This window comes from Rhinoderma darwinii, chromosome 1 (genome assembly GCF_050947455.1).
Source record: "Rhinoderma darwinii isolate aRhiDar2 chromosome 1, aRhiDar2.hap1, whole genome shotgun sequence".
Classification (NCBI taxonomy): domain Eukaryota; kingdom Metazoa; phylum Chordata; class Amphibia; order Anura; family Rhinodermatidae; genus Rhinoderma; species Rhinoderma darwinii.
The window spans coordinates 110,206,001-110,231,197 of NC_134687.1; the positions used below are offsets into that span (position 1 = coordinate 110,206,001).

The 25,197-nt window shown below is 41.4% G+C and overlaps 1 protein-coding gene across 4 annotated transcripts in view; it reads right to left on the minus strand.

The window, feature by feature from the left end:
• Positions 1-328: 328 nt before the first annotated feature.
• KLHL2 (kelch like family member 2) overlaps positions 329-25,197 on the minus strand; it is a 225,830-nt gene continuing 200,961 nt past the window's right edge. For all 4 annotated transcript variants that reach the window (XM_075860272.1, XM_075860275.1, XM_075860273.1 and 1 more), the window contains 7 exons: positions 19,348-19,465; positions 15,822-16,019; positions 13,989-14,090; positions 13,761-13,889; positions 6,083-6,223; positions 3,671-3,814; positions 329-1,393 (listed from right to left, as the gene is read on the minus strand). In XM_075860272.1, the coding sequence (XP_075716387.1) occupies positions 1,365-1,393; positions 3,671-3,814; positions 6,083-6,223; positions 13,761-13,889; positions 13,989-14,090; positions 15,822-16,019; positions 19,348-19,465 (861 nt within the window). In that variant the 3' untranslated portion in view covers positions 329-1,364. The remainder of the gene's footprint in view (positions 1,394-3,670; positions 3,815-6,082; positions 6,224-13,760; positions 13,890-13,988; positions 14,091-15,821; positions 16,020-19,347; positions 19,466-25,197) is intronic.

Here is a 25,197-nt window from a genome sequence, read left to right on the forward strand (position 1 = left end):
CCCTATGTTTCCAATGTAGGGACCTCTCTGAGGCCCCATGCACACGAACGTGCTTTTGCAGCCGCAATTCCCCCGAAAATCCACGGGATTTGTGGCCCTATTAATTTCTATGGACCCATGCACACGACCATGGTTTCCACGGCCCGTGCATGGCCTCATTGAAAATAATGGCCGCGGCCATGTACACGGCTCGCGGCTGACACTCCGCTGCCGGCCGACCCTAAAATCACGACCGTGCACATGGCTACGGTCGTGTGCATGAGGCCTAAGAAATAACTGCCTCCGTATATCATTGATTTATCTACCAGTCAAAATCAAAACAGTCATATTGTGATACAAAAATTTTATTGAAAGAAATATGTAATCAATTGAACGTACATTTGTGAGTGTCAAAAAGGAACCCCATTATTGTTCATAGCAAAACAGATCTGGTATAAATGCTTCCAGGCAGCAGATTTATGCCATTCATGTAAAATCATTTAACTACATTGACAAATACTTCAATACATCATGCATATTGAGATCCACAAGCTTATATGTAAAACTGAAAATCATCGCCATGCTATAAAACTCCTTTACACAGATAAAGGAATTACAATGAAATTTGTGCAAATTTATACAAACCACGTCATAAATAATCATTGATTCATAATTTATTTTTGCTATAAAAACATTTGGCAATGCTTCTTGTACAACCCCCCTCTCAAATACCACTGACTAGATCACGTGGCACGTTTTAAATATACATATAAAAAAAAATACAACTCTGTCTCACAACAGTACTGGCAAATTTCCAAGGACTGTGCCCAATATAAATAGTGCAGTAACCCAACAGTTGGACCGCTTTGAAAAAGCAGCAATTACAATTCTACAGTACACGTATGCACAGACACACACACACAGTTCAGATTCTGTTCACATAGCTGAAAAAAAGCCTCCTTGTATGTGAATATAGGACTCCTAACCAATGTAGATCCCAAAAAGATTGACTTCACTATAATGCCGAGTCCACTTCACCCCACCAAATACACGTCACTTGAAATCCTTCTTTATAAAGACATCCTTTAGTCAACCGTGGTCAGCAAGAGCTGGGTGACATGAAAGCAGCTTTATTATTATAGATTTTTTTCTTTTGTCACAGTTGGGAAGCAAGAATTGTGTCGTTTCACAAACTGTATCAAAATCCATATATCACAGAAGAGCTCTGAGCAATCCTTCAACCTAGGGTAATCTTCTGGCGGCTGCTGCGCTTTACTGCAGACGAAAAGCCTTTAATTTTCTCTGCCGCAGCTTGTAGTCAACAAGCAAGGAAGTAATGCTACACTTCACTTTATACCAGCGCTGTCTAAAGACAAAAGCTCAGATCATAATGGCTTATCAATAACTGTAACACCTACAGAGAAAAGAGAAAACACAAACAATATTAAGAAGGGAAATGGATTACTTATATAGAACATTGGAAAAAAATGGAAAACCACTTGTTACTAAAAACATACTGTATGTACACTGTATTATCTGACGGCTCAATCGGGGATTGTCAGTTCTACTCTCCAACATAGAGAAATAGCAAGATATGTGCTCTATTATTCCAAAAATCATAACATTTCAATTGAAAATGGCCGTCAAAATAACCGTAGTGCAGATTAGAGACTATATTTCGTGTTTTGTACAAAAAGAAAAGAATGGAACAGATCTGCTTAAAGGATGCTATTCATTTCTATAGGATTTAGGCCAGGATCACGGTTTAAAAATAGGCATTTGAAGTCTACAGTGATAAATACTGTACAAAGAGCACATCTGGCTTCAAAAAAACGTCCTAAAACACGCTGTGTGTGAACAGAACCATATTCCAAAATGTTTATATAGCATTCGTTCCATAAGGATCTTATTTCTCTAGTTTTACTAGATCTGTTTTTTGTGCTATGTCAATGTCTAAAGCAGTTTTATATTTTTAAATGCAAATTAACAAATGTGCATTAAGAACGAACGTCATTAAATCACGGACAAATGCATTGTTCAGTCCTTTTTTTTTTGGTCTATATCACATTCGTGGATTCTTTTTTTTTTAATAGAACCAAATAGCAGCAATGCTTTTTCCATTTTCTTAAAAATTTGCTGAAATTAGGATATTTTCTCCATAGATTGGCCAATAGATTCGACACAAAGTTTTATATTCTGAAGAATAATTTTTTTTTAATGAACTTATTCTCAGCAGAAACTGTCTGTATACATCACCCATTCCAGTAAAATATAGCACAATGAACTGATTTGCTATAAATATCACAGACCTCTGTTAATAACATACAGGCCAGAGTTCTTTAACCCGTTAGTGACCGGCCCATAGTCTTTTTACGTCGGTCACTAACGGGCCTTATTCCGATGCCATAGACTTTTTACGTCGCGGCATCGGAATAAGTAAACAGAGCAGGGAGCTGTCTAATCTCCCTGCTCTCAGCTGCTAGAGGCACCCGTTTAACCCCTCAGATGCGGTGCTCAATAGCGAGCACCGCATCTGAGTGGTTTTGGAGAGAGGGAGGGAGCTCCCTCTCTCTCCCACCGACACCCGGCGATACGATCGCCGAGTTTCTGTGTCTCCCATGGCAGCCGGGGGCCTAATAAAGGCCCCCAGGTCTGCCTGTAATGAATGCCTGCTAGATCATGCCGGAGGCATGACCTAGCAGATGCCTGTCCGTTTTAAACGGACAGGCAGTAATATACTGCAATACAAGAGTATTGCAGTGTATTATAATAGCGATCGGAGGATCGCATAGTGAAGTCCCCTAGTGGGACTAGTAAAAAAGTAAAAAAAAAAGTTTAATAAAGTTAATAAAAAAAAAACTTTGAAAAAAAAATGAAAAACACTTTTTCCCCTTACAAACTGCTTTAGTATTAAAAAACCAAAATAAAGTTAAAAAGTTACACATATTTGGTATCGCCGCGTCCGTAACGACCCCGACTATAAATATATTACATTACTTAACCCGCACGGTGAACGCCGTAAAAAATGAAATAAAAAACGACGGAAAAATTCCTGTTTTCTGTGAATCCTGACTTTAAAAAAAATGTGATTAAAAAGTGATCAAAAAGTCGCATCTACTCCAAAATGGTACCAATAAAAACTACAAGTCTTCTCGCAAAAAAAAAGCCCTCATACAACTGCATCGGCGAAAAAATAAAAACGTTACGGCTCTTCAAATATGGAGACACAAAAACAAATAATTTTGAAAAAAAAAGCGTTTTTTACTGTGTAAAAGTAGCAAAACATACAAAAACGATACAAATTTGGTATCGCTGCAATCGTAACAACCCGCTGAATAAAGTTATTGTGTTATTTATAGCACATGGTAAACGGCGTAGATTTAGGACGCAAAAAAAAGTGGCGACATTTCAGATTTTTTTCTATCCCCCCCCCCCAAAAAAAGTTAATAAAAGTTAATCAATAAATAATATGTACCTAAAAATGGTGCTATTAAAAAATACAACTTGTCCCGCAAAAAACAAGACCTTATACAGCTATGTCGACACAAAAATAAAAAAGTTATAGCTCTTGGAATGCAAAAATGGAAAAACGTAAAAAATGGCTTGGTCATTAAGGTCTAAAATAGGCTGGTCATTAAGGGGTTAAAGACTATTTAATGTGTGGCTTATATGAAGATAGAGTTTTATTTACCTGCATAACTTCTCCCTGTGCTCATACAAGAGGGCAAAAGTGTCCATTTGTCAGTCGCTTGGGTATAATATTCCACTGATGCCAAATTACAAGACCCATCATCACCTCCGACAACATATAACATGCCGTCAACCGCACAAACACCTGTTATTTTAAAAAAAGAAAGTGAAAGAAAATAAAGGTTTCCCTACACAATGCGGCCATTAAAGGCTCTAGACACATTCGCAGCATTTTTTATTATCTAATAGGTTGAAAATAATTGGTTTAAATCCTCAACCGTTTTGCTTCTGCAGCTTGTATGTATTCCAATACAATGCAAGCTGCTGGATACCGTTCACTATCAATGTCGTTACACAGGCTACTTGCTTCATCCGTCTCCAGCCCCTCCTGTCTTCTCCTTAAAGCTCATCTAGGTGGAATTTTGATCAAATAAAATAAACTTTGATTTGATCAGAATTCAGCTTAGGTTTGTATGAGTTTCCTCCAGGTTCTCCAGTTTCCTCCCACACTCCTCAAACATGCTGATAGATTAACTGACTTAGGCCTCATGCACACGACCGTAGCCATGTGCACGGCCGTGATTTTCGGGTCGGCCGGCCACGGAGTGTCACCTGCAAGCCGCTCACAAATCGCAGGTCATGCACATGGCCGCGGCCATTATTTGCTATGAGCCTGGACCGCAGAACACGACCGTAATAAGACTTGCCCGTTCTTTCTGCGGTCGTGTGCATGGGCCCATATGAATGAATGGGGACACAATTCTCCCGTGGATTTTCGGGGGAATTGCGGCCGTGTGCATGGGGCCTTATTATGAAATTGTTCCTAATGTATGTGTATATTTAAAGGGAACCCGTCACCAGTATTTCACCTATTAAACCAGCAATACCTGGTGGTAGTGGGGGAAAAAGCATTTCTATATAACCCATAATTATCTTCTTAGTTGGCTTCTTAGCTTTAGTATTCAGCTTTTTAGTGTTCCCGCACCGTATGCTAATGAACATAAAAGAGAATATTTTCGTTTGAAGAGAGTCATATCTTCATTCCTCAAGTCTTCCCAAGTTTACCCCGCCTCATTACGTTTGATAGACAGCTTCTCGCCTTCCGCCAGGACACAAAATCCTGCGCTTGTGCATTGATGTCCTCTTCTGGTGTGTGCGCACAAAGGGACACCGGATTATTACAATTGAAATCAGTGGTAATGCAAATGGGAGCTTTGGTTTCCATTTGGCTTTACGTTCATCTTTTCCTTTGACGGAATGGATGGACGGAAACCCCAAACAGAACCCGACGCTAATGTGAGGCCTAACTTTAGCGTATGTATAGTAGCAGTCAAATTCCGGACAAGCAGCTCCCTGGCAACAAGCACTTTTTTACATTATACATTTCCTACACTGCAGGGGCCCCAAGGAATTAAGCTCTAGCTTCCCTTAATGCAAAAATGTAACTCTAATATCTGTTCCTTGAATAAGCAGATAAGCATTGGTTGTATTCTATACAATCTCAGAATGCAACAATCTGTGCAGATAAGTCAAGGCCATGATACAGAATGATACCTCATAAAAACACTTAATAATTGATATTTTATAATAGAAACAATGAAACATGTATTATACTATTATATAAAGACAGAAGGCTGTACAGCAAACAACAGGGGTCAGCAACCTTCTGCACTCCAGCTGTTCTGAAACTACAACTCCCAGCATGCCCTGACAGCCAAAGGCTTTATTATTCCAGCCAAAGGCTGTCAGGGCATGCTTTGAATTGTAGTTTCACACCAGAGGGAATGCCGAAGGTTGCTGACCTCTGGCATACAATAAACCTGACTGAACTTGTACAGCGCAATGTTAATGTGCAACACACAAACAGTAAAAACAAATAGAGGTTGATAACAGCGGTCAGGGAGAAGGAGTCTCTCAGGATCCTCACACCGGAGGATGTCTCTGTTCAGACCTGATATCTTGCCTTGACTAACAAAATGGAAGCTTTCAATGAGGCAGGTTAACTGTTTTTATTACCCTGCAGTGATGCTATTTTTTCAGTAAAAAAAACGGATAGGTGACCACAGTTGTTTTACAAGCATGGGAGAGCCCGCTAAAACGAACAGAGCTTAGCTTGACGGAAACTATGGGGGGAATTTTACAACCTTTCTACACCAGTTTTCCAGCGTAGAAAAGTCGCAAAAAGGCCCAGAAGTGTGCGTGGCCATTTCATTTATATCTGATGAAGGAGGGGGAACGAATGGCGCACAGCCAATGGAAAGATGTGTCAGATCAATAAATCTGTTGCATCTTACTCCAGTGGAGCAAAAAGTTAAGACTTGGGTATGAGGCAGTCTTCGTAAATCTTCCCTATGAAATGTAGGCAGAAATTAGATGTATTTTCTAGCGTTGATAGCCTTTTTATAGAACATACCTGCATTTCTCCGGCACATATTCATGTCAGCAACCGGTTTCCACAGATTAGCAGAGGGGTCAAAAACCTCAACGCTTTTTCTAACTAATGGACCATCATGGCCTCCAACTGCATACAGCAATCCGTTTAATACTCCCACACCTACAAAAAAACAGCATTAATTACATGTGTGCAACTCGCCTGTCTGTAACAATGCACATGCAAGGCATCCTACACATCACGCTTGGAGCCTCCTATCAGAGGTATATGTCGGGAGTATTCCCAATGTATACCTCGACAGAAAGTTGCAACGTATCCCAATGTATAGGTATACAGAAGGATACGTCGCTATACTGCCCCCTCTTGGCACAATATTGGGACTCCGCCCTGGTTATGAGCAGTGACATCAGAAACTTCTCCAGGGCTGGAGTCCCCCGGCAGATCATCATTATACGGTGTCCTCTCATTGAATCTGCCTGGCACATAGAGGCAGTTGGTTAGGCAGAAGAGCAGAGGGAGACCGGGAGCAGGAAAAGGTGAGGCACTGCATGGCCTGTTCACATCAGCGACGGGTTCATCCATTCCGTTCCATTCAGTCAGAGGAGCAGAAAGCCAAACGGAAACTATAACTTCCGTTTGCATTACCATTGATTTCAATGGTAATGCTTCCGTTTCAGTTGGTTTCCGTAACATTTCCTTTTCACTTTACAGAATGGAAACAAACGAAAACCAACAAACAGAAGCATTACTATCAAACACGCAGTAGCTCTACGACATGCAGGGAACGTAGAGATCATGCGCTGATTGTATTATGTATGTAGCAATTTGTAAAGCACATACAGTAATAAACCATCTTTTTTGTGGGGAGTCTGGCTTTCTTTGACAATCAGATGCACATTTCCTGTGCAGTGCTCTTTAACCCCTTTCCGCTTTGGCCACTTTTGGCCTTCCTGCAGAGCCTCATTTTTCAAATCTGACATGTTTCATTTTATGTGGTAAAATCTTCTGAATGCTTTCACCTATCCAAGCGATTCTGAGATTGTTTTCTCGTGACACATTGTACTTTAGGTTAGTGGTAAAATTTGGTTGATACATTCAGTATTTAATTGTGAAAAACACCAACATTTAGGCAAAAATGTTAATTTTTATAAATTTTAATTTATTTGCTTGTAAGACAGACAGTTATACCACACAAAATTGTTGCTAATTAACATCCCCCATATATCTACTTTATGTTTGCATCGTTTTTTGAGCATCCTTTTATTTTTCCAGGACGTTACAAGGCTTAGAACTTTAGCAGCAATTTCTCACATTTACAAGACAATTTCAAAAGGCTATTTTTACAGGGACAAGTTCAGTTGTGAAGTGTCTTTGAGGGCCTTATATGTTAGAAAGCCCCAATAAATCATCCCATTTAAAAAACCTCACCCTTCAAAGTATTCAAAACAGCATTTAGAAAGTTTCTTAACCCTTTTGGACGTTTCACAGGAATTAAAGCAACGCAGAGGTGAAATTTACAAATTTAATATTTTTTCAGAAATTCACTTTTAATCCATTTTTTTTTGTAACAGAAAGTTTTACCAGAGAAACACATCTCAATAATTATTGCCCAGGTTCTGCAGTTTTAGGAAATATCCCACATGTGGCCCTAGTGTGGTAATGTACTGAAGCACAGGCCTCAGAAGCAAATGAGAACTTAGGGAATTTTGGGGAGTCCTTTTTATTAGAATATATTTTAGGCACCATGACGGGTTTGAAGGGCTCTTGCAGTGCCAAAACAGTGGAAATCTCCCAAAAGGAAATTATCTAAGGGTATAGTGAGCATTTTGATCCCACAGGTTTTTTTCAGAAATCATTGGAAGTACGCCGTGAAAATGAAAATCTACATTTTTTTCAAAGAAAATGTAGGTTTAGCTAATTTTTTCTCATTTCCACAAAGACTAAAGGAGAAAAATCACTGCAGTGTTTGTAAAGCAATTTCTCCCAAGTAAAACAATACACCACACGTGGTCATAAAGGGCTGTTTGGAAACAAGGCAGGGCTTAGAAGGGAAAGAGCGCTATTTGGCTTTTGGAGCTCAAATTTAGCAGGAATGGTTTGCGGAGGACATTTCACATTTTCAAAACCCATTTTGGAAACTACACCCTTTGAGAAAATTATCTAGGAGTATAGTGAGCATTTTGACCCCACAGGTTTTTTTGCAGAAAATATTGGAAGTAGGCTGTGAAAATGAACATCTAAATTTTTTCAAAGAAAATGTAGGTTTAGCAATTTTTTTCTCATTTCCACAAGGACTAAAGGAGAAAAAGCGCCACAACATTTGTAAAGCAATTTCTCCCGAGTAAAAAAATACCCCACATGTGGCCATAAACGGCTATTTGGACACACGACAGGGCTCAGAAGCGCCATTTGACTTTTGAAGCTAGGATTTAGCAGGATGTGTGTGTGGACGCAATGTTGCTTTTGGTATAATAAAGGGGTAAATGAAGGAAGAAATTACTAATTTATGGATGGGTGGTACGCTTTAAATGCAATCTTGATACACAGGCCTGGTTTTTCGGGGCAGGTTTCACAGTGGTAAATAGTGTCTTTTCTAATTCCCCTTATGGAACACACTCTGCACCTTTTTTGCGTCCTTCTTCTCTTTGCAATTTGCGGCACTTCACTTGGGAAATGTTGCCCTGGTACAATACGTGGACCAACGCTACCAGCTAATGTGCTTGGGCCCTCCCCTGCCTGGTTCCTAACTAGAAGTGCCTTGATAACCACATCTTGAAAGTTAAGGAATGTCCATGTCCGGCCTGCACATTGGGATAGCACGTAAGCGTTATACAATGCCATCTGTATAATGTGCACGGCCAGCTTTTTGTACCATGTCTTTGTTTTCCGTAGGGCACTATAAGGCTTCAGTACTTGATCAGCGAGATCAACCCCACCTATGTACTTATTTTAGCTGAGGATGCAATTTGGCTTGTGGGTCACTGTGGTGGTACCTCATTCAGGGACAGGGGTGCTGCCGCTGCCATCAATTGTGGTCAATATAAGGACATCCCTCTTGTCCTTATATTTGACGAACACCATGTTCTCGCTACATAGTTCCCTGCTCTTACCCCTTCTGAGGCTTTGGCTAAGCAGTGTTTGCGTGAGGCCTCTCTGATTTTTGCACACAGTACCGCAGGCTGCAGTACTTCTAGCAGAAAGGCACATAAATAGTGGGATACTGGTATAGAAGTTATCCACGTGAAGGTGATAACCCTTGTCCAGCAATGGCTGTATTAAATCCCACACTATTTTCCCCACTTACTCCCAGTGGGGGGGGGGGGCATTCTTGGGGTTCAATAAACCCTAAACCTGTGTGTATACCCAGATGTACTCTCACACAGTTTGAACAATTTAATTCCATACCTTGCCCTCTTATAGGGCAGATATTGGCGGAATTTAAGCATCCCCTTAAAATGAACAAGGGACTCGTCTATGGAAATATATTTAATCGGGGGTGTAGACTTTGAAAATTTGGTGCTGAAATGTTCAATGACTGGCCTGATTTTAAATAGACGGTCAAATGTGGGGTCGTCCTGGGGCGGGCACTGTGCATTATCATTATAATGCAAGCTATTTTAAAATTGCTTCAAAGCGTGTCCGGATCATGGCCATGCGGTAAGATGGGGTGTTGTACAAAATATCCGCACTCCAGTATTGCCTAATCTCTGGCTTCCTTACTAGTCCTATATGCAGCACAAGACCCCAAAATGTCATCATGTCCGCTGCATCTACAGGAGTCCACATAACAAATGATGTAGTGAGGTTTTGGGTTAAAAATTGTTGGGCGTAGAGCAGGGGTCTCAAACTCGGCAGGGTAAGTGGGCCGCATATAGAAAAAATGGGAAGTTGACGGGCCGCATTACTTTCAAATTTGATACAATACAAAATTATTATTAATAAATTAGTTATTTGAACTATAATAACACTATATTACTATAATAATAATACTACATTACATTACTATAATAATACCGCTAGGTTTAAAATGTGAAAATGTTCAGTTTTCCAGTTTAAGTGTCGCTAAATGCAGTCCGGAGGCTCAGTTAGCAGCGTTTGGCAGACACACATGTCAAGATTGGGCAGCCCCTTTTTAGATGCTGCCGCAGTGCCCTCGGTAGATGCTGCCACAGTGCCCTCGGTGGATGCTGCCACAGTGCCCTCGGTGGATGCTGCCACAGTGCCCTCGGTGGATGCTGCCACAGTGCCCTCGGTGGATGCTGCCACAGTGCCCTCGGTGGATGCTGCCACAGTGCCCTCGGTGGATGCTGCCACAGTGCCCTCGGTGGATGCTGCCACAGTGCCCTCGGTGGATGCTGCCACAGTGCCCTCGGTGGATGCTGCCACAGTGCCCTCGGTGGATGCTGCCACAGTGCCCTCGGTGGATGCTGCCACAGTGCCCTCGGTGGATGCTGCCACAGTGCCCTCGGTGGATGCTGCCACAGTGCCCTCGGTGGATGCTGCCACAGTGCCCTCTGTGGATGCTGCCACAGTGCCCTCTGTGGATGCTGCCACAGTGCCCTCTGTGGATGCTGCCACAGTGCCCTCTGTGGATGCTGCCACAGTGCCCTCTGTAGATGCTGCCACAGTGCCCTCTGTAGATGCTGCCACAGTGCCCTCTGTAGATAATGCAACACACCCCTAGATAAGGCCACAGTGCCCTCCGCAGATGCTACCACAGTGATGTCAGGGTCTTGCCCAGAGCTGGAGTCCCGGAGCAGAGCCGCTTCTAGCACTCGAACTACAGTAGATTTGTGACTGCAGCTCTGGATTTGTTTGGAGTATGGGACCTGATGTTACAGTACAGTTGTGACTGCAGCACTGGATGTGACTGGAGTATGGGACATGATGTTACAGTAGAGTTGTGACTACAGCTCTGGATGTGACTGGAGTATAGCACAATATATAATAGTAGAGTTGTGACGGGAGCTCTGAATTTGTTTGAAGTATAAGACAAGATGTTTGCATCTGCATCTACTGATCTTGCAGTAGAGTTGTGAGTGTAGCTGTGTATATCTCTGGAGTATAGTACATGATGTTACAGTAGAGTTGTGAGTGCAGCTCTGGATGTGACTGGAGTATAACATGTTACAGTAGAGTGGTGACTGCAGCTCTGGATGTGACTGGAGTAAAGTACATGATATAATAGTAGAGTTGTGAGTGCAGCCTGGGATTCCAGCTCTGCTCCTGACATCACTGTCCATATATGGACAGAGATGTCAGGGGCAACCCCAGAGCTGGAGTCGTGGGCAGAGCGCTAGTGGGCTCTTCCTGGGACTCCAGCTGTGCTCCTGACATCACTGGGACTCCTGCTCTGGGGAAACCCCTGCCATCATTGTCGATGTATGGACAGTGATGTCAGAGGCTTCCCCAGAGCAGAGCCTATACTAGGGACTCCACTCTGGGTAAGACCCTGACACACTGTCCATATATGGACAGCGATGTCAGGGAATTCCACAGAGTCCCGGAACAGAGCCTGTACTAGCACTCTGCCCGGGACTCCGGCTCTGGGGAAGCCCCAGACATCGCTGTTCATATGTGGACAGTGATGTCAGGGAATTCCAGAGTTTCGGAGCAGAGCCTGTACTAGCGGCTCTGTGTCCTGCGGGCTGCAGATGACAGCCCCAGGGGCCGCATGCGGCCCGCGGGCCGCGTGCTTGAGACCCCTGGCGTAGAGAATCGTCTGGGCTACCATTAAATTAAACAAACTCCTCAGAGAAAAAGACCTTGAAAAATGTCAATTTCTGTGAGGCCTGCTGTCTCAAACCGAATTCCTGAGCTGCCTATAAAATCTGGAATTTGAGGCTCATAATTTTCAGGGGGATGGAGTCCACACGGGATCAATCATTGAGGTTGCCTCAGCTGCTCTCCTGGGTCACCTTTGGGGGCGTTCCTCATCACTGGGGAAAGAGGAAGAGGAGGAAACAAAAAGGAGTGGGGCATATTCCTAGTCTCCCTCGCTGGCCATATCAGTGTCAGAGGCAATGATGGTATATGCCTCCTCGACTGAATACATCCTTCTGGATTATTGAGACATTTTAATTTATTACAGGGGGTGTGCGGTGTTTTAACACGTGTAATTAACTTTTATTTTTACACAAGGGTGTGTGTGGGGGGGTGTGTGTGTGTGTGTGTGTGTGTGTGTGTGTGTGTGTGTGTGTGGGTGTGGTGTTTTTACACGTGAATAGTGAACAGAAATTAAAATTTGAAAAAAGAATAGGCAGATCTAAAAAAAGTGAGACTAAATTAGAATAAACTTAAACTAAAACAGTAAAAAAATTAGACTAAAACAGTAAATCTACGTTATGTAAAATTTACTGTATGAACGTCAGTTAGAAAAAAACTGAACGTCCGTCAGTAAATTAACGTTTCTAACGCTAGCGTATGCTACCCTAACTCCCTACCTACTAGCTACACCTAACTACTATTCTATTTTTTCTTTTAAACGGTTTTAGAAAAAAAAACCTGAACCAGAAAAGATGCCGATCAGTGATGTGTGTCACTGATCAGCACGCAGCGCAGAACGCATACTACCGAAAGGTGCGGGTGAAAAAAATATAAAAAGATCAAAAAAAAAAACCTGCGTCAACAAATTACCACAGATGCTGATAACTAATCAGCAGTCTGTGGCCGCAGGGTGCACGCAGGTAGATAGTGGGGTGGGACAGGGACAGGGACAGGCCCAAGGTCAGGGAAAGGGCCAAAAAAATCTGTCTGATCACAATAATAAAAAAAAGACTGCTGGTGATCAGACAGCAGTAGCAAAAAAGCACTTTCTTATTTTTTACACAGTAGTGCAGATCGCACTACAAATCCCAGCAAAACTGCAGCAGACAGTTTCTTAACCGCACTGCACCATGCCTCATACCGGAATGGCGGCGTGTCGAGCGGTGTCGGTAATCATAACACCCGCCGGTGCCTGATTGGTTGGTCATTACAGACCGACCAAGCAGAGCACTCCTAGAGGTAGCATCACTGCCACCTCCCTAGAGGACGTTGGTGGTGATGGGTGCTGTCTTAGACAGCACCCATCACCACCGTCTAACTGTGCCTTGTGACTCCAGGACACAGTTTTAACAAAAGTGCCTGCGATTGGCCGGTCAGAATCGATCGATCAATAGCAGCAATCGCCGAGGCGGGGGGGGGGGGGGAACGGCACCCTGGGCGAGCAGTAGAAATGACCTGCTGTCAGGGACATCAGCCATCTTTACTTTGTCACAGTGCAATTAGCACCGGTGACCGCTTTCCGCAGCGCAGTACCTATACAGCGCTTTGCAGGAAGCCCCTCCCGACAGCGCCGTATATATATATACGGCGGATGTCGGGAAGGGGTTAAAAACAACCCTGGAGAATTATTGAGCGGTCTGCAGGTGGTTAATGGTATTTATGAAATGACTGTTTCGATTTCTACCAGGTGTATATATGGCACAGAGTGATTCCAACGACCCATTCTGTGGCACATTCTTTGTTTGCTATTGCTTGATCTTACAAGATCAACAAAAAACACACACAGAAATTATCATCATCTATATAATCTGCAAGACAACCATTTAGTCCTAAGGTTACATATCATCCTTTGCATTAATTAAAATATTGATACTCTTAGACATTCAACACGGTTACTCTAACTATAAGCGACTTCTGCATCATCTCTTCATACCTGCTCCACTCCTTCGTGTGCCCATTTCAGAAATGTAACTCCATTCATTTGTACTAGGGTTATAACATTCAACTGTGCTAAGACACTGCCGTGATGCCCCATCATAACCTCCAACAGCATAGAGCATACCTGGAAAGTGCAAAAAATGAATAACAAACTCATTGAGACATTGGTGAGATCTCAAACACTTCCTAGACTTGTTAAAGTTCTCTAATAACCAATACATACCTCCAACAACACCAACTCCAACACTACTTCTTCTAGTGTTCATTGGTGCTACATGAAACCATTCATTTGCCTTCACATTATACGCCTCAACAGTCGCCAGACCTGCAAACACATTATTAGAGTCACAATCTCTTCATAAATATAAAACAGGTGTGCCACAGCAGAAAGCATTGTCCGAGAACTTTGTTAACGGTTTCTTGCTTATTAATGGTGGCAACCACTTTTTAAGGAAAACTAGTTAGGTTGTCACAGAGACAACCCTATTAGTAACTTTACAGAATCATGCCCCCTAGTGCAGCCTCTGTGTGCTGCTGTACAGGTTCTGTCGGGTGCGTATGTATGGAGCTCTAGAGATGGTCTCTGATGGAGAATACCACAATTATTTTTCTGCTGGATTTATGCCTCCATATGAAATATGAAGTATACAGAGGTACAGTAGAGGCCCCATGCACCTCTATGGGAGCTGTTATGGCTCCTTCAAAATGAAGCCATAATACGGTTGTGTGTATGAAAACTACGGTCCTGGCCTATACTTGGTCACGTACAATAGGCTGGGTTCACACAGAGTTTTTTGCAGGCATGTCAATGGGAGGTCAGAAGCGTTAACGCCCAAAGATACGGCATGTCCCTTCTTTTTCCCGTGAGCTGGTTTTGTCACTAGAATCAGCATCATCCACTTCTCTTCGTTACCACCCAGCTTCTGGCAGTGCACAGACACACAGCGTGTCCTCGCGAGATCACGCTGTGACATCACTCACTTCCTCCCACAGGAACTTCATCGCGTCGGATGAGCGAGGACACGCTGTGTGTCTGTGAACTGCCAGAAGCTGGGTGGTAACGAAGAGAAGTGGATGATGCTGATTCGTCAGCATCATACACTTCTATTCACAACGCCCAGCTAGTAAAACAAGTAAACACACCCAGATGTAACGAACACAATACACGCCCAGTTGGACATAACTTTAAACACGCCCAGTTGTACATAAGAAAGGCTCATTTGAATAAATATAGAAATGGTCATAACTTGGCCAAAAATGCTCGTTTTTGAAAAAAAAACAAAAAACGTTACTCTTATCTACATTGCAGCGCCGATCTGCTGCAATAGGAGATAGGGGTTTGAAAATCTGGTGACAGAGCCTCTTTAAGATAGCTGGGTACAGCAATCGGATATATCCGGTAGTGCCATAAAGAATGAATGGATCAGCAGGGCACATGCGCGACCTGCCGCTCCATTAATTTAGAGGAACGGGACTCTGTTCTCGTGATTAATGGGGGTCCCAGTTGTCTGACCCCCACTGATCAGCATGTTACAACCTATCCTGTGGTTAGGGGATAACATTTAATCTTGAGACAAGATTTTTGATAACTAATTATTATTAATTATGTGCGGATGGTTTACATGCACTTATTAATGTACTGTCTGTAGCTGAAATGTCTCTGTAAGCCACTCTCACATGACCATTCTTCAGGTGTTTATCTCCTGCTTGTGTGAGGTTATCCCAGGTTCACAGATCTGTGATGTGTGTGAAGACAGTGAGTAGTTACAACATTACCTTACACCTTGTAATAGAGGGGCCTGTAATTATAGGCAATGTCTGTGAGAGGAGAAAAGAATCATGGGAACTGTAGTCCTTTACATGATAATCCCACACATCTCGGATAACCCCTTTAATTGTTTTTTTCTTTCCTTGGGAGAACTTTTACCATTATTGTGAAAATCTGTTCCACAAAAGCTCATTGCCTTTGCTATAGTATCTTCATTCACTGCCGATCTTATAATGTGACATGCCACATACCAGCACCAAGTACTAATGCTGTATCATAAACTCTTACCTGTGCTGCCATCAAATCCTCCAACAGCATACAGTAGACCATTGAGGACTGCAGCCCCTAGAGTACTTCTCCTGTCCTGCATGTTTGCCACACTTATCCATTGGTCCTTCACTGGGTCATATGAATCTACGGTACGAACTCTGAGAGAGCCATTGAATCCACCAACAGCAAACACATGTCCGTTCATATACACTACACCTAGGATACAAACATTATTAAACCAGTAGTATCATATCTTTTCAAGTGTGCCTCCAGCTTGTATATTGACTGGTTATATAAGTAGTAAATATAAAATCTAGCATCTTTGTAATATGTTGTATTCATTTTTTTGCTGTTTCACTTACACATTCAGATAGTCCGTGCAGTGTATTAAAAAAAAAATCTTCTTTTGCTTTCTGGAAACTGTCAACAAGCAGATTAGCTGCTAGCGGCTGATAGATCTGATTATTGTTACCATGTTACATTTGTTGGCCAAATAGTCAATGAAAATCAAAAATGGAGCTTCAATTTAAAGGATTGAATTAAGCAATATCGTCCATAAAATAAATAAATCAATCAGTAGTCCGTAATAAAAATAAGGTGCGGACACTGAAGGTACGGACACGGTTAGACCTCGTTTACATCAGCGTCAGGTTTCGTTTGGGATTTCCACTCAGAGGAACAGATGAACAGAAAGTCAATAACGGAAAATATATCTTCCGTTTGAATTACCACTGATGTTAACAGTAATGCTTCAGTTTCAACTGGTTTCCGTTCCATAAGGTTTCTGTTTTTTTCACGGAAACAATAGCGTAGTCGACTCCGCTATTGTTTCCACCAAAAAAACCTGAAACCTTACAGAACGGAAAACAAACGGAAACCAATTGCAACGTAAGCATTACTATTGAAATCAATGGTAATGCAAACGGAACGTATGGTTCCCGCTTGGCTTTCCGTTCACCTGTTCCTCTGACAGAACGGATGAACGGAAACCCCAAACGGAACCCGACACTGATGTGAGCGTGGCCTTAGTAAATCAGCCCTGTTTAGTTTTTTATGATCATCATTGCCCTTCATGTTCTATTCTCCATTATTTTGAAGAATTACTGTTCATAAAGCTGATATTTCTGAAATTGTTTGCAAGACTCTTGCTTTGAAGGGATGATGTAGCAGTGACACGGAGGGAACAATGTAGTCACCTGTGAATTTCTGCATGGCGAGAAAATAAAATAAATACAAGTTTGACTCCTTAATACAGTGTTTCCCATTCAGGGTTCCCTACAACCTGGTTGGGGGTTCCCCAAAAACAGCAGCAAGACTTATCACTTTTGCAGCAGAGAGAGAAAACGGATTTCAGCTGCTAAAGATGCTTGGCAAAACATCAGAATATAGTTCTACCAAATATTATAGAATGCTTTACTCGCCCCTACACCAAGCTTCTTTGAGACAGGAATGAATAATAGGGGTTCCTCAGTACTGTAATACTTGTTCAGTCCTTCCCCCATAATAAGAAGATCGGGAATCATTGCCTTAACGACATGCGACATACATGTACATGGCAGCTGTTAAAGGGAGGTATGGAGCGGGCTCATGCCCTGAGCAGATGACGGCTTAATAATACAGCCCATCTCACTGCAATGGGCAGAATCAAAGATCACTTTGATACCGACCATTTAACACCTTAAATGCCACAGTCAATCGTGACCGCAGCATTTAAATTGTTAAAAATCAGGGGGGAGGCCCCCTCCAACACGCCATCAGCCCCCCCACAACGCAATTTGGGGTGCCAATGGTTGTCATGGCAGCCTGGGAGCCTAATGAAGGCCCCCAGGTCTGCCATCTTTGTAGTCCTTTGAAGCCCTGCCTCTGGCAAGGCTCCAAAGGAGACTGGTAGTATAGTGATATACTGCAATACATTAGTATTGCAGTAAATCATGCAAGCTGGTTCAAGTGTCCTAGGGGGACTAATAAAACAAAAAAATTTAACGTTTCGAAAAAAAAAAAATATTCAAAGAAAAAAACCCTTTTCCCACTTCTTCCTTACAGCAATGTCCCTAAAAGTCTGAACTATCACAATATAGCAATGTTTAACCGCTCGGTGAACGCCGTAAAAAAAAAAAATATATATATATATATATATATAAAACATGCAAATTACGGTTTTTTGGTCACCTTAGCCTTTCCAAAAAAATGTAATAAAAAGTGTTCAAAAAGCCGCCCCGCTAAATTTAAGCCCTCACATCGCTAAATTGACAGAAAAAGAAAAACTTTATGGCTCTCAGAATATGGCAAAAACATTTTTTTTCTTAGCAAATAGTCTTTTTTCCTAAAAGTGGTAAAACATAAAACAAAACATATAAATTTGGTATTGCCATAATCGTATCAACCTGTAGAATAAGGTGAACATGTCGTTTTTACCGCCTGATGGACGCCGTAAAAAACAAACCCCCCCCCCCCAAAAATGGCATAATCGCTGTTTCTTGCCTATTTCACCCCACAAATATTTTTTTCAGCTTCCCAGTACATTATGAAGTACAATAAATGGTGCGATGACAAACTACAACCTGTCCTGCAAAAAAACAAGCCCTCATACGACTATGTCAATGAAAAAATAAAAAAGTTATTGCTTTTAGAAGGCGGGGAGGAAAAAACAAAAATAAAAAACTCAAATTGGCCTGGTCTTTAAGTTAAAGTTTACTGTCATTTCATTAAACTTCTGTAGATTGGCTCATATATAGTCGATTAGGCCATCTTCAGCCTGCGGCTTTCCAAAGAAAGCAAAAAAAAGTGAACAGGTGCCTACGGGCAACAACATTTAGCCGAGCCATTGTGCCTTTTCATTCTAGCAAATGGGTGGAAGATCCAGAATGCCCATTTTTATAAGGTTGTGACATGTTCTTATGATACAGCTACTTGTTAGTCAGGGAAAGAAATTTCCCAGTTTCATCTTTGTCAGTGTTGCAGGTATATATGTAGCCCTTCAGTACACCCAGCATGAATCTCGCTTTCCTGTACTGCTGTGATCAAGATTTAGGAGGAGTAGGAAACTTGCACTTTAACCTTTAGATTTTAAGGGCAGTTCACCTCTAATGTTAAACACCTAAGCACTATTGAGACATATCAGTAGAGGTTATTGGTGAGGGAGGGCTGCATGTCAGACCCTCATTTGTCGCTGTTCTTCTGAGATCTCCAAACTAAAAAGGTGAATGAACATGGTCCACAGAGGAGCACAGAGGCTCCTTTATTCCAGTAATCCCTGGGGGGCCAGCTACAATGACAACTTCTGACATGCCTCAATGCCATGTATAAAAGTGAACCGTTTATGTATCTTCATGAAAAAAAAACTGCAGGAACCATAGTTCATTTACTAAATTTCTACTCTCTGCCCAGGAATTAGATACACAATAATGCAGAATGCTAATGTAATAGAAAATACAGCACATTCCAAAATGGAATCCCATTGTAAACAGATCAGCAATCCTGATACAGCGGTCATGCGTAGGTAATGGTTCATTGTCCGTGGAAAGCAGCTTAGAGGTGAACAAACCTGATCTGCATCTCCTGGATGGCAGTTCAGCCACTTGGTGCCACTGTTCCTCTTTGAAATCATAGCACTCCACACTGCGGATTGCCTTGGGAGCCTGCCCTCCAACCACAACCATTAACTGCGGAGAAAGAATGGAATTCAATTAGAAACTGCCCGTGTGTTTCTTATCATGTAAACTAACTATGCCAACCTGCATTCACCTGATTTATACAAAACTAATCTTACATGCTATGACAAGTATCGCTTTATATATCTTATCAAACATTTTTTTGATTGTTAAAACAATTTCTCTTTCTCGAAGATTTGCTGTATACAAAGTATATCTACAGATAAGATACAAAGAGATATACAGTAAAGGGAGCTTTATTACCAGGACATCAGTGCCCCCTGTGGAGAACCATGAAATAGCCTTGTGGAGATCACTGTACTTATGGACATTGAGCTGGCCTATGCAAAGCTACACATTTTCAGTTTGAAGCCTTTCAGGTATAATTGTTGGTTGTGTTTTCCAGGAGGGATTTAGTTCTGGTCTAAAACCTTTCTACAGATAGAGGCAGAAAACATACTAAAACCACAAAATCCAATAATACGGGGACTTGCCTGATTATTATGGACATCTATGGAACACTATTTATAATACAATAAACTTGTTACCCGCACAACACTCCCATATTCCTGAGTATAACACACAATATCTTTTTTGTAGCTATGACAAGTAGACATGTAATTATTGACTCTTGCTTGAATGTGACTGAATCTGTTCTCCCACACGATTGTTACTCATCCCGTTCCCACTAGAATACCCACATTTACACTGGAGAGCTCTATGTAGGTGTTGTGCTCATCGAATTTGGAGGGATGGCAAATTTACGACTTGCTCCAGTTCTGAGCAGTGTTGCACACATCTAGTTCTGTCCCCCATCTATTAACAATTCTGTTCTCTTAAAGGGAGCGTGACATCAGAAAATGACCTATTGTTCAACCAGCCCATTTTGGGCCTTAATTACAGAGCGATTTTTTCCGTTTTTTGATATTCGAATTTCAAATGCCAAAACTTTTTTATATTTCCGTAAATATAGTCGTGCGAGGGCTTGTATTTTTTATCCCCTTCCCGACATTTGACATATCCATACGCCAATGTCGGGTAGGGGAAGTATGGAACGGGCTCACGGAGTGAACCCGCTCCATACGATGCAGGTGTCGGCTGTATGTTATAGCCGACACTTCAGAGTAACGAGCGGCATCGCACACGAGCGCGATCCCGCTTGTTTAACTCTTTAAATGCCGCGGTCAATAGCAACCGCGGCATTTAAATAGTTAGAAAGAGGGGGGCGACCCCTCTAACAGCTCATCGCGACCGTGGAGATGGTTGCTATGGCTGCCTGGGGGCCTAATGAAGGCAACCCAGGTCTGCCATCTTTGTGCTCCTATTAAGTGCTGCCTCCGGCAGGGCTTAATAGATGCCTATCAGAATCACGATATACTGCAATACATTAGTATTGAGGTATAGTGCAAGTGATCTAACGATCGCTGGTTGAAGTCCCCTAGGGGGACTAATAAGAAAAAAAAGAAGTAAAAATTAGACAAATAATTTTTTTTAATGTAAAAAAAATAATAAATATTAAAAGTTTAAAAAACCCCGCTTTTCCCATTTTCCCCCTAGTGCATAGTAAAAAAAATAAATAAACATAATTGGTATCGCCTCGTCCGTAAAAGTCTGAACTATTACAATATATCATCATTTAACACGCACGGTGAACGCCGTCAAAAATAAATAAATTATTTAAACGCTAGAATGTCTATTTTTTGGTCACCTAATCTCACAAAAAATGAAATAAAAAGTGATGAAAACGTTGCATGTACCCCAAAATGGTATTATTAAAAACTACAGCTTATCCCGCAAAAAATAAGCCCTCATACCACTTAATCCACGGAAAAATAAAATACTTATGGCTCTCAGAATTTGGCGACACAAAATAAATTTTCTTTTTTACACTTAGGTTTTTACTTGTAAAAAGTAGTAAAACATAGAAAAAACGATATATATTTGGTATTGCCGTAATTGTATTGACCCACAGAAAAAAAGTTAAGATGTTTTAATTGCACAGTGAATTCTGTAAAAACGAAGTGCAAAAAAACAATAGAGGACTCGCTGTTTTTTTCATTTTCTACCCCATAAATATTTTTTTTCCCGTTTCCTAGTACTATATATGGCAGAATAAATGGTGCTACGAAAAACTACAACTCGTCCCGCAAAAATCAAGCTCTCATAGAACTATTTAGACAGAAAAAGAAAAAGTTATGGCTTTTGGAAGGTGGGGAGGAAAAACAAAAATGTAAATCTGAAAAATGGCTGCGGCGGGAAGGGGTTAAAGACACCATATTGAGGTACATATAAAGTAATTAACTTTTTTTTTGGTGGGGGGGGGGGTAAAGGAAAAGAAACCCCCTAAAATTTCACTATTCTTATTGGCGTCTTAAATTTACGCAGTTTACCGTGTGGTATAACAATGACTTTATTCTGCTGGTTGTTACAATTACAGTGATACCAAATTTATATATATATATTTTTTATGAATTACTACTTTTGCACAATAAAAACCCTTTCTTTAAAGTATTTGTTTTTGTGTTGCCCTATTCGAAGAGCCATAGTTTTTTTTTTTCTGCTCTACTAACTGAGCCAATCCGGTAATTAAAAACATTCAACTCAGTTAGTAGAACAGAAGCGATCTGCAGACGCATCCACGAAGTAATCCAAATACCTTGACTTTTTGATAGGCGATAGCCACTGTCTCCTGTGCCTGAATAATCGAATGCAGTGACTCTTACTGTTCAAGGAAGCTACAGAAGCAGCCGAGCAAGAGCTGCTCGGCTGTTTCCGTAACTCTTATAGAGTAGAATGGAAGGAGCAGTGGGCATGTGTGGCCCTCTCTTCACTAGCCCCCCCGCCTGGAATGTGGCCAGCGGCAGCCACCCAAGGCGAAAGAGGGTTCGGTTGACCTCCGTTCTTGATATAGGTGTGGGTTCCAGATATGCAATAAATATATAAGTTGGGAACACCGCTGTAAACATTTTTTTCTGTACAACGTACAGATCTGCTGAATTGTTATTTATAGCTTAAAGGGCTTTTCCCCATCTTGGACATTTAGATATGCCATAAATGTCAGATAGATGCAGGTCCCACCTATGGGACACGCATCTCTCTCTACAACGGGGCTCCCTGACCCCCGTCTTAACTTGTCCGGCTCCTGCTACTTACTGGCTAGTCTGACTAGGTGGTTGGGGGTTACAAAAATAGCCGAGCTACGCTGTTTCTGTAACTCCCATAGAAGTGAATGGGAGTTACGGAGACAGGGTAGCATGGCCAGCTACCGTTTCCATAGCTCCAGAGTGTCATGAATGTCTAAAACAAAAAAACCCTTTGATAAAACAACAGCAGCAATCTTCAGGTGAGCGACCTTTAGGTCAGTAAGTATTGAGAGAGATGTACCAAAACTGGTTCAGAGGAAAAGTCAAATAATTGCCCATGGCAACCAGATTTCATCTAATTTCTCAGAAGCCCTTTGGAAAATTAAAGTAGTAACCCGATTGCCATCAGATATTACTCCACTTTACCTTTGCACCAATTCTGACACATATCTCCCATTGTCCCATAAAAAGAAGCTAGTTCTTGCCGTTGACATTTAAAAAGCTGAAAGGGGTTCTCGGATTTAAAAAAACTAATTTTCAAATATTCTATTAGGGAAATCCTAGTTAATAGCTTATTTTTCTCTGGGGGACCCAGCATGTCTACTCAGATATGACTCCGGACAATCCCTTTAACCCCTTAACACTCCATGACCTACTATTAGGTCACGCTAACTAGAGCGTTCGCGCTCCGTGACCTAATAGTAGGTCATGGGAATAACCACCCTTCCGCCCCACTCCCGGCACTTTTATGAGCTATGAAAACTGCCGTCTCGTACAGCAGTTGCCGCAGGTCCTTCAGCGGGGAACGATCGCGTTGTCCCCGCAGATTAACCCCTTAGAAGCAGCGTTTAATAGCGATCGCGACTTCTTAGTTGTGAAAGCACCATTGATGTCCCGCGACATTATCGTGGGCGGTGATGGTTGCTACGGCATCCGGAGGCCTAATAATGGCACTATGCTTGCGGTCAGTAGCTGGCAGCTCTAATACACTGCACTACGCATGTAGTGTATTAGAATTGCAAACAGGGCCTCCTGCCCTCAAGTCCACTAGTGGGACAAAGTAAAAAAGTTAAATCAAGTTAAAAAATAAAAGTTTTAAAGTAATAAAAGTAGAAAATCCCCCTTTTCCCTTAGCAGTCCCTTTTTATTAAAAATATAAAAATAAATAAGCTATATCGCTGCGTCCATAACAACCTGAACTACAAAAGTATTTTGTTATTTATCCCGCACGGTGAACGCCGTAAAAAAATATATAATAAACCATACCAGAATCACAATTTTTTGGTCACTTCACCTTCCCAAAAATTAAATAAAAAGAGATCAAAAAGTCGCATGTACCCAAAAAATGGTACTGATTGAAACTGCAGTTTGTTACGCAAAAAACGAGCCCTCACGGCTTTCTTGATGGAAAAATTAAAAAGTTATGGCTCTTAGAATCAGGCAACACAAAAAGTAAATTATTTTTTATAAAAAGTATTTTATTGTGCAAACGCAGTAAGACATAAAAACAACTATAAACATATGGTATCGCCATAATCGTATCGCCCCACAGTATAAAGGGAATATGTAATTTATAGCGCACGGTGAACACTGTAAAAAAAAAAGTAAAAAACAATAGAATTGCTGTTTTTTAGTCACCACGCCTCTTAAAAATACAATAAAAACTGATCAAAAAGTCGCATGCACCCCATGTAAACTACAATGAATTCCTCAAGGGGTCTAGTTTCCAAAGTGGGGTCATTTTAAGGGGTTTCCCGTTTTTGTACCCAGAAGCTCTGCAAATGCGACATGGAGCCCAGAAACCAATCCAGCAAAATCTACATGCCAAATAGCACTCCTGCCTTTCTGAGCTCTGCCGTTTGTCCAACCAGCAGTTTATGACTACGTGGGGTATTGCCGTAATTGGGAGAAATTGCTTTTCAAATGTTGGGGTGGTTTTCTACTGTATTCCTTGTAAAAATTAAAATTTTGTAACTTTTATCGGAAAACTATGTGATTTTCAATTTCACTGCCTAATTCCACAAAATGCAGCAAAAAAAACCAAAACAAGTATGGTCTAAATGCTCACTATACCTCTCGATAAATTCCTTGAGGGGTGTAGTTTGCCTAATGGGGTCACTTTTGGGGGTTTCCACTGTTTTGGCATCACAAACTGGACATGGTGCCTAAAATCTAACAAAAAGGAGGCCTCAAAATCCACTAGGTGCTCCTTTGCTGCGGAGGCCGGTATTTCAGTCCATTAGCACACCAGGGCCACGTGTGGGATATTTCTAAAACCGGCAGAATCTGGGCAAGAAATATGGATTTGCATTTCTCTGGTAAAACCTATTTTACAGGAAAAAAAATGGAATAAAAAGGATTTTCTGACAAAAAAAACCTAAATTTGTAAATTTCATCTCTACTCTGGTTTAGATTCCTGTGAAACCCCAAAAGGGTTAATGAACTTTCTAAAAGCGGTTTTGAATACTTTGAGGGGTCTAGTTTCTAAAATGGGGTGTTTTATGCGTGTGTCTAATATATATAGGCCCCTCAAAGCAACTTCAGAATTGAACTGGTACCTAAAAAAAAGTGGCTTTTGAAATTGTATTCAAAATATGAGAAATTGCTGCTTATGTTCTAAACCTTGTAATGTCCTAGAAAAATAAAAGTTAAAAAAATGCC